The sequence below is a fragment of the Diabrotica undecimpunctata genome, chromosome 2, assembly GCF_040954645.1.
Source record: "Diabrotica undecimpunctata isolate CICGRU chromosome 2, icDiaUnde3, whole genome shotgun sequence".
NCBI lineage: Eukaryota > Metazoa > Arthropoda > Insecta > Coleoptera > Chrysomelidae > Diabrotica > Diabrotica undecimpunctata.
This window is the reverse complement of record NC_092804.1, coordinates 182,071,870-182,082,052: the sequence shown is the minus strand read 5'-3', so window position 1 is coordinate 182,082,052 and position 10,183 is coordinate 182,071,870. Positions and strand designations below refer to the sequence as shown.

General features: G+C 33.3%; 1 protein-coding gene across 1 annotated transcript in view; it reads right to left on the bottom strand.

Moving 5' to 3' along the window:
- Positions 1-6,041: 6,041 nt before the first annotated feature.
- Positions 6,042-10,183, bottom strand: part of LOC140434009 (uncharacterized) — a 41,494-nt gene continuing 37,352 nt past the window's right edge. The window contains exons 5-7 of the mRNA XM_072521976.1: positions 8,605-8,745; positions 8,320-8,520; positions 6,042-6,363 (exon numbers count right to left, since the gene is read on the bottom strand). Coding sequence (XP_072378077.1) covers positions 6,082-6,363; positions 8,320-8,520; positions 8,605-8,745 — 624 coding nt within the window. The 3' untranslated portion in view covers positions 6,042-6,081. The remainder of the gene's footprint in view (positions 6,364-8,319; positions 8,521-8,604; positions 8,746-10,183) is intronic.

Genomic DNA, 10,183 nt, shown 5'->3' with positions numbered 1-10,183 from the left:
GAGCTTTCTTGAACATTCCAAAGTGATGTGAACTCTTTAAAAGTTACTTGAAATATGCTAGAATTCCATAATAGTTTTAAAATATTTCGAGTTTTTCTGAAGTCTTCCAAAGAGACTCCTAGATTTCAACAGTCCGTTCTGAAATCCTACAGAAACATTTGTATAATTTTATTATTTTATTACTTTCTTCATTCTATTTTAAAACATTCTAGTCGGGTTTTGAAATATTTAAGAATGTCTGAACTCCTTTAAAACTTTTTAAAACTAGTAGAACCTACCATGAAATCTTCCAGATACCTTTGTAACTTTTTACTTGGTTTTAAAATTTCCCGGAGTTTAAGTGAATATAACAGGCTGTTTTGAATTTTTTAGAGGTATCTTGAAAGATACTAGAAATGTTTCAAGCTTTCTTAAAGTCTTTTGGAGCAATATAAACTTCTTTTTTCCGTCTTTGTTTAATTTCTGGAACAAATCATTCAATTTGATTTACTAGATAAATTCCTGTACATTTTCTTTGACACTTTTTTCAATATCTAAACTATTCTCTTCTCTTATTAGTACTTTAATATTTTATCCGTCTATAATATTTTTTATTCGTACTGCTTTGTGCTTAGTTTTATGTTACTTTGATGTAAAATTTTTGCCTTATAGTCGCGAATTTCATCAATGTGGTTTTTAATGATGTACAAAAATATTATGCAACTTATTACTAACTCATAACTAATACGTAAGAAATACGTATTTATTGATTCTCCTAACACGTCGATCAATTATTTCCAATTTAGAACTAGCAGCAATGATAAAATCAATTAAAAAATTCTTTTGAATAGCTTTGATCGATCCAAGGTTGAAGTTTTATTGTTTTAACATTAGGTTAGTCAATTTGTAGACGATGTACTGGTGTTTGGAATGTAATAATGATATGTTTGGAGAAAAACCGATAATAAAGTTTTATTTGGATAACTTAATTGAGAGTGTGTTGTCGATAGCGAGAAATGTATTGTAAATATAACTTATTTGTGGTAATAAACTGATAAAAAAAATAGGAGAGTGTGTTTATTTAACAGAAAAGTTCTACAAAACCATTTATTAGAAATTAGGATTGTTCTGCTGGAGATCGTCTTTCCTGCATTTTCCCCTAATTTCAGCTTATCATAAAGTCCTTCAGACTCCACTGAAACTATTCAGGCTATCCTAAAGACATCCAGAGCTCCCTTGAATATTCCAAGATCTTTGTACCATCTCATTCTATTTTGAATTCCACCAGATCCTCTTAAAATATATCAGTCTCTCTCTTGTCGTTTCCTCATTGCTGAGGATCGTGATTTCCTACAATTCTCTCCATCTCTTGCGATTTTGGGCTGCTCTCATGGACTCGGAAAACGTCTCTCCAGTGGCTTTCTGTACTTGATCTGACCATCGGATAGGTGAGCGTCCTCTGCCTCTACGTCCTTCTACGTTTCCGCACACAAATAGTCTTTCTAAGTTGTCATTGTCTCTTCTCGCAATGTGGCCAAAAAACTTTAAAACATTTGCAAGACACTGAGAGGAGAGTCTGGTCTGAATGTTTAGCTCTTCGAGAATCGACTGATTGGATCTGTGCTCCGTCCACGAGACGCGTAGCATTCGTCTTCAGCACCACATTTCGAATGCGTCAATCCTTTTCCTATCCTCTGATTTTATTGTCCATGTTTCGGCACCGTAACTGAAGATTGAAAAAATGAGTGTCCGTACCAGTCTCATCCTGAGTTTTTTGGATAAAGAGCGGTCCCTCCATATTTTTGACAGTCGACTCATCGCGTTCTTGGCCATCCCTATTCTTCTGCGAATTTCCGTATGGGAGGAGGCTGCACTGCTTAAGGAAGATCCTAGATACGTGAACTCGTCTACTTTCTCGAACTGATTTAGGGCGCCCGCTGTTTGGAGGATATTCGCGTGGTCCACAATCATGATTTTTGTTTTCTGATTATTAATCTTGAGCCCACACTTGTTGCTTTCGGTTTCTACTCTCTTCATCAGTCTCGACATCTCCTCTTCAGATGTTGCCATCAGTGCTGTACCGTCTGCGAATCTTAAGTTTGAGATCTTTTTTCCTGCAATGGAGATGCCGCCTCTCCATCCATCGAGTGCGTTCCTCATTATGTATTCTCCATACAAATTGAACAGGTCTGGAGATAGTATGCACCCTTGTCGTACACCCCCGCTGGTTTTGAAGGTATCAGATTGCTGGTTTTCAATTCTTATTTTAACTGAGTTATCTTCGTATAAGTTTTTAATTAATATTGCCAAATGATCTGGAACTCCCATCTCATGAAGAACTGTCCAGAGAACTTCCCACCTCACACAATCAAATGCCTTTTGGTAGTCTAGAAAACAGATTATTATTGGAATTTTAAATTCGCGGGCCTTTTCTATGAGCTGCCGCATATTAAGGATTTGCTCTCTCGTACCCTTCCCTTTGACAAAGCCTGCTTGTTCTTGGGGAATTTGTTTGTCTAAGTATTGTTGCAAACGGCGTTTAATGATTCTTAGTAATATTTTGCTTGGATGGGAAATCAGTGAGATGGTACGATAATTATTACACTTTGTAGTTGTTCCTTTTTTATGGATTGGTATGCACAATGATGTGCGCCATTCTCTGGGCCACTTTCCGCATCTCCAAATTTTATTACAAAGTTTCCACATTATGTAACATCCTTTGTCTCCCATGTTCTGAAGGAGCTCTCCCGTGATATCATCGCAGCCAGGGGATTTATTCTTCTTGAGGTGAGTTACAGCTTCTTCAATCTCGGACAGCAGAATTTCAGGTTCAGGGTTGTATGCGATGTTTTCGAGGGCTGAAGTGTGGCCTAGATTTACGTGTTCTTCCCTGTAGAGCTCCGAACAATAGTTTTTCCATGTTTTCAACACTCTGTCGATATCACTTATGATAATACCATGTTTGTCCTCTATTGCATAGTTCTTAGATTTAAATTCTCTCGCAAGAATTTTCACTTTCCGGAAGAGGTCTTTGGTTTCATTTCGATATCCGTGATTTTCTATTTCTTGACAGATTTCAGAGATGTATTCTTGTTTGTCTTTTCGGCATCTTCGTTGAATATCTCTGGAGAGAGCTTTATATGTCTGTTGATCACAGGGGCCAACTTTAAGTTGCTTTCTTTGTTCAATCACTTTCCACGTGTTTCTGCTGATCCACGGTTTAATGCTATTATTTATAGATGGTTGGCGACATTGGTTCACTGTTGTTACGATGGTTTCTTTAATATCTGTCCAGGCTTCATCCACACTTTGTTCTGCCTGATTGTTCTCTATTCTGGTTAGTGCTGGTATATAAAATATATCAGTAGGGTTCTGAAATATTTTAGAGTCTCTGAAGTCCTTTAAAGCTCTGTAAATTGTTTCACACTCTTATAAAATAAAATCATCTAGATAATTCTGAAATACTCCAATCTGTCCTCAAGTTTTTCGGAGCTTCTTTGAATATTACAATATTCAAATGAATATTTATTATTTATTTATTCAAAATAAAATGCGAATTTTAACGCATTTATAGTTATCTTAAAAACTTATAGAGACCATTGCAAGGTTACCAGACAACCTGAAAATATTTCAGACTTTGGTTAAGTCTTTAAGAATGCTTTAAACTCCAATAGTCAATTCTGAAATTATCCAGATTTGTACGATTTCATTTTATTCTGAATTTCTCGGAGCCTCTTAAAACGGTAAATTTCTGCAAAATTTTATAGTCTTTGAAGTCCTCTAAAACACCCCAAACTATTTCAACCTTTTAAAAAATCTCCAGATACTGCTGGAGCACTTAAGGCTGTCTTTAACTCTTTCAAAGATTCCTTGAACGTTATAATATGACATGAATTATTTAGAGGTTTTCTAAAAGATTTTAGAAGAATTTTGAAACGTTTATAGTTATCTTAAAATCCTATAGAGGACATTGTAAGGTTACTAGACAACCTGGAAATATTTCAGCCTTTGCTGAAGCTCTTCAATGTCCTCTAAACTTTAATAGCCTATCCTAAAATCATCCAGATATACTTGTAGCATTCTATGTTCTGAATGGCTCCAGAGTCTGTTGAAAAATTCCATCAAAGTCTAGTAGAGTGACATATTTAAGAGTCGTTTTTGAAGTTCTTTAAAACACTTTCAAATTATTACAATCCTAAAATTCTCAAGGAGAATTATTTACGGCTAGTATGAAGTCTTATAGAAGCAATGGAAATATTTATAAATAGCATTGAAATACTTAAAAACACTTACGACTTTTTTAAATTCCAGCAGGGTTTTGACATATTTAAGAAGTCCTTTAAAGTTTCCTGAAACTACTATAGCCTCTCACGAAATTATCTAGACGACTCTCAAACTTTTCAGGCTGCTTCAAAGGCTGCTCCAGGGTTTCTAGAACATTTCAGACTGCCTTGAATTGTTCAGGATTTCCTTGAAAACTACTAGAAACATTCCTCGATTCACTTGATTTTTTTTAAGCTTACTTAGAGTCTTTTAGAGCTAGAGTCTAGTGACCTTTTAGAACCTCTCATGAAATCGCCCAGAGACCTATGGAATATGTCATATTTCCTAAAAGACTTCTAGAGCTTCTTGAACATTCCTAATCCTAATTACCCATTACGAAATCTTCCATAGAATTCTGTAACATAATATGCCGTCCTGAATTCTTTCACTGTCGTTTAAAACGATCCAAGACAGTTCAAATATAATTCTGATGTCTTCCAAAACTCTTTAAACGATAATGTCCTGACATTATCTAGATATCTCTAAAGATAACACTTTAGGTGATACTTAATGCATCCAGAGTGGTTTAAAATATTCCAATAACAATAATATTCTATAGAACAAAATAAAAGAGAAGATCCAAGTAGTTTGCTGTATAGCGCAGTTTAAAAAAAATTACCAAAACTAAAGACTTCTGGTATATTTTATTATTAAAATTTTTAATATTTATCCAAAAGAATTAAAAGTATCTTCAAAATGTTTTCGATCCAATCAGACCATCATCAGCCCGTCATGAAACATCTTGAGAGTAGTTGAAACTATAATATAGCTACCAATGTAGGCGTAAAAACCTTTAGACTAGATGAAAATCATATTATATTATAAAATTGCGATGAAGGGAACATTCATTTTTCTGCTCGAAAGGACAACTTCGTCCAACGGTTCGAACCAACCAACAGCACTAGAACACTTTGAAACATTAAATGAAGACGCCGAATGATTACGTGCTTCTTTGACGTCCTTTAAAGTATGTATCACTGTACTACTTTCCATATATCATGTTAATATAGTCCTTTCGTTTATCTTGGAAATATTTTGACATATTCATTGTCAGAAACATACAAAACAAAAATTTCTACGTCTCGCTATTAATGGAATAAATTTATTGTTGCAGACTTTCTCATTAAAAAAATAGAATAATCATAAATAATAGAAGTATATATTCATTAATTATTATCAGAAACGTTCCATTTATAAATACTAGTCTATAAACGACTATAAAACTTCAAAAATAAACTTTTGTTTTAATTGATTCAGTTTTATTTTTTACGTTTGTAATATTACCTTGGGTATGTTTCAAATCTTCCTATTCTATAACAACAGCAGGTTCCATTCGTATAATATGTTTTATACCTCATGAAGCAACAAAAAAAAATTGTAAAACGTTAAAACTTTTTTTTTGAAGTTATGGGTATTTTTAAGGTTTATATTTAATGAGTAATATTGGTTGCCTATCACCTGGCGTACGAAATTCCCGGATAGCAGTATTATAACAATATAAGATTAAGCTATCAGCAATAAGTTTCTTCGAAACATATCTATTACGGGATAAGTATGTATTTTTAAGTTATAGTATAAAGTTCTTTAACACAAATTATTATTTCGAGTGAAAGGAGAAGTTTTTTGGACCTTTAACCACTTCTTTATGTTAATTTTTTGTAATTATTTACTATTTGTCGTTTTTTAAATTTTATCTAAAACTACGTGGAAAGATTAGTGGTTAAAATAAAACGATAAAAATAAATATGTATTGTATTTAAATAGTCTTATGCCGTTTACCTAATAAAAATAATCATCTAAAAGCGGTAATTTACTGCCGTTACATAAACTTGGTTTACTCTTATTTTGTATCTTAGAGCAAACAACAGCGACGAAATCTCGTAAAGCTTGAGACTGATCCTCTTGTTTGAACTGATCATTAAAGACAATGGTGGGAACGAAAGAAATATTGGGATCCAGCTGAAACGTTCGGTCTCCTTGGATAGCTAGAAGTCTGTCTCCTTCTATGGTGTCGGAACAAGATTTCAGCTTCGGAATATCTAGTCCAAATCTCCTAGCACACTAAAATTAAAAGTTAATAATAATGTTAATAGGTCTTCTATTGGTGAAAATATACAATTACAAAAAGATTGAATCAAAGAATGGAAAAGAAAAGTATTTTTATAGAAGTTTTTAAAGTGTGTAAACATAAATTGATTGATTCTGTAGAGTTTGAAACAGTACTGGACAGCCCTAAATCAAAGCCGAATAGATTACAGGTACACGACATTAATCAAAAACATCTACGAGAACATTACATCAAGTATACGACTACACGAAGACACAGAAAAATTCAGCTTAGGTCGAGGAGTTAGACAAGGAGACAATATTTCACCAAAATTGTTCACGGTAGCTCTAGAGTCAATATTTAAGAACACTCAATGGCAAGATATGGGCATCAATATAGATGGAGAAAGATTAAATCATCTAAGGTGGTTTGCAGATGATGTTGTATTAATCGCAGATAACTTACAGGATAGAGTTTCTATGATACATTCGCTTAAAGGTCTATCTAAAAGAGCAGGATTAAAGATAAACTTTGAGAAAACTAAACTTTTGACAAATCTCGTAATGAGTGGAAATATAACTATAGACAATAATACCATACAACAAATAGACACTTACAAATATCTGGGACACGAGATCAAAATAAGCAGAGACAATCAAACACATGAAATACAGAGGCGAATAGGCCTGACACGGGCAGCATTTGGCAAATTAAGCCATATTCTAAAAAGTTTAATTCCCATGTGTCTCAAGCGAAAGGTTTATAATCAATGTATTTTGCCTGTACAAAGTAATGGAGCAGAGACTTTAAGACTCACGAAAAAATCTGCGAATAAACTCAGAGTTACACAACGAGCCATGGAACGTGCAATGCTGAACGTGAGCCTTCAAGACTACATAACAAACCAACAAATCAGGCAAAGATCAGGAGTTCAAGACGTCATCGAAAGAACCACGACGCTTAAGTAGAACTGGTCAGAGCACTTAAGCAGAACACAAGATGGATGGTGGACAAGACGTATTATGGAATGGAGGACCAGAAACTATAAAAGAAGCCGAGGATGACCACCGACTAGATGGACCGATGATATAAAACGTGTAGCGGGAAACTGGCTACAAGCGGCCCAGTGTAGAGAACACTGAAAAGAACTAAGGGAGGCCTATGTGGAGCAGTGGACGCAATTGGCTGATTGATGAAACATAAATTTCCTAGCTGAGCGCTTTCAGCTTACAAAGTCATCTTCAGAGCTATGCTGCAATAGAACAATGATATAAATAACTAATTTTAATTTTACAGTATTTCACTTACGTCATGTATTTAAAAGTATTACTACTAGGAGAGATCTCATTTACATTACATCCTCATTTACACATATTGCATTTTTATATTTTTTAAATTAAATATTAAACTAGCGATTTTAATACGTTTTACATAAACAACAAAACAACAATATACTGCGCGACAGGTCATTCCAAATAATAATTCGTGGATAAGAGCAGGATACGGAAATGGACTCCCTTAAGAATCGGTGAGTCCTTTAAGAAAATTGAAATATTTAAGTCATTTAACGAGTGGACAAAATACACATCTCTACAAAATATAGTGCAAAGACAAATCGAATAAATTCGGCCATTAGAAGAAAATTATGGATGAGAATATTTTAGTTGGAAAAACTTAAGCGATTGGTTTGATTGCACCGCAAAGGAATTTAGAATAGCTGAAGCATAGGAACAGAAATGACACCAAAATAATTTATTTAAAAAAGTTAATAAAATATTGGAATTTCTATTTAATTCAAACATCACGTCGGATATGATGATGCCGGCATCCACCTTGATATGGACTATAAATAACAAATCAATATAAATTTATTTTTGTAGTTTTTTGTAGTGATTCCAAAGATATATGCATTCAGAACTGTAAGAAAATAAATGTTGTGGTCATTGAAACTTTCAATTTTATATACTTACCTCTTCAACATTGTCGAAAGAAGAAGGATCTCTACTTTTCATGATACAATAAACCAAAGGCACTTCTACATCTTTCCCTTTGTTTTGCGACAGTGCACAAGCCTGATACTTGTTTCCTTGGCATTCTCTACGACCATGTTGGCAATCGAATGCGTAACGCTCAGGTGTTTGCTTTGCAACATCAGCATCATGGTGCACGTACTACAAATATAATAATATACAGTATTTATAGATGTTGAAACGACATTTGATAGCGCAAACATTAGAAAGCAAAAATCAACTTACTATGGCTTTGCCGAAGGGTACAAATTCCAGCTCGTCGACATAGTCTTTAATTTGGTTCCAATTGGGGTAAAGTTGACGACCAATAAATCTAACACTGTCTGGGCACAACGCTTCGTAGTAGACTGTTATTTTTAGAGCGTTCTGTATCAGAAAAAAAAAATGTATATTTATTAAAAATTATTAGGCAGTAATGTTATTATTAAGTTAAGTAAGAGAGATGGTTAATCTGCTGCAAGTGTTATGCGGAAGACTCGGGAATACCAACCATCGTACATACAAAGCTTTTATCAGTCGAATATAGAGCGAATCTTTATCCTAAACTAAACAAAATCCACTAGAACAACCTAATGGAAACAGATATGCCAATCCTGAGGAGGATTGTACATGTCGAAACTATATTTTAGGACAAATACACTAACTGCCAACATCCCCACAATCTAAAATCGGATCAAGAGCCTCAGTAAAAGATACGTCATACTAACTATCGAAAGCTCGAACTTTAATGAGAGTCTTAGGGCAGGCATTTACCAAAATTCTCAAAAAAAGTTAAACACCTGCAAAGCTAAGCTTTTAAATTTAGTAACCAACGAATTTCCTGATGAGTACTTCGACATTCTAGAAATAATTCCCCCAAAATATCGCAACAATAGCTAGCATGAACCAACCACGATGATGAAACAGCCATTTCCAAGAATTTTTAATATTTTATATGAAAAGGATTTAAACAAGAAGTTTACAAAATGTTCCTTGTAAATATGGAGCGAATTTTAATACCAGAACAACAGATGTCAAAATATCTGGAACGAAGAAGCAATGAACAAGTAAATATAGAGTAAGTATATTAAAAAAGTAATACAAAATAATTAATAATTAGTCTTTTTAATGGTAACAGATTAAACAAGTAATTTCAGATATTTCAATGACACTATCCATGCAAATTGTATATTCGTGATATTTCTACATATTTCATAAGATTAACCATTTTTTACCTACCTCGCTAGGAAATCTATTGTTAGAATAGCCATTTTATGATTTGTAAATATTTTCTCTAATTATGCATTATCATCAATTCAGAAAAATCTATTTTTAGATTTGCGTGCTATTGGCGGCAAGGTTCTTTGTCTAAGCCATCACTCGGGTACCACATTCAAAGAGAAACATTCAAATTTTATACATACTTAAGTCATTAAAATCTATTTGTATAAACTGTATCAGTTTTTTTTTATTTTTAAAAACAAAAAAGAAGTGTTTTATATATAGGTACAATACAAACGATACAAACCCAATTAAGAACATTCAGGAAAAATAATTAAAAAATCATAATCAATTCATATTACATCGTATCTCAAGAAAGAAACAATTAACTAGACAATGAAATGAAAGAAAAGAAAATATTGTAATTATGTCAAATATTACTTGAATTTAAATGTTCAGACAAAATTCAGAACAAAGCAAATAAATAATAACGTTGGTCAACAAATTCATAAAAAATATGACTTGAAAATCACTATAAAAAAATCGTGTGATACAAAATGAGAAGATTAATATGTAACAATAACAAAGCAAGAAGATAAATATG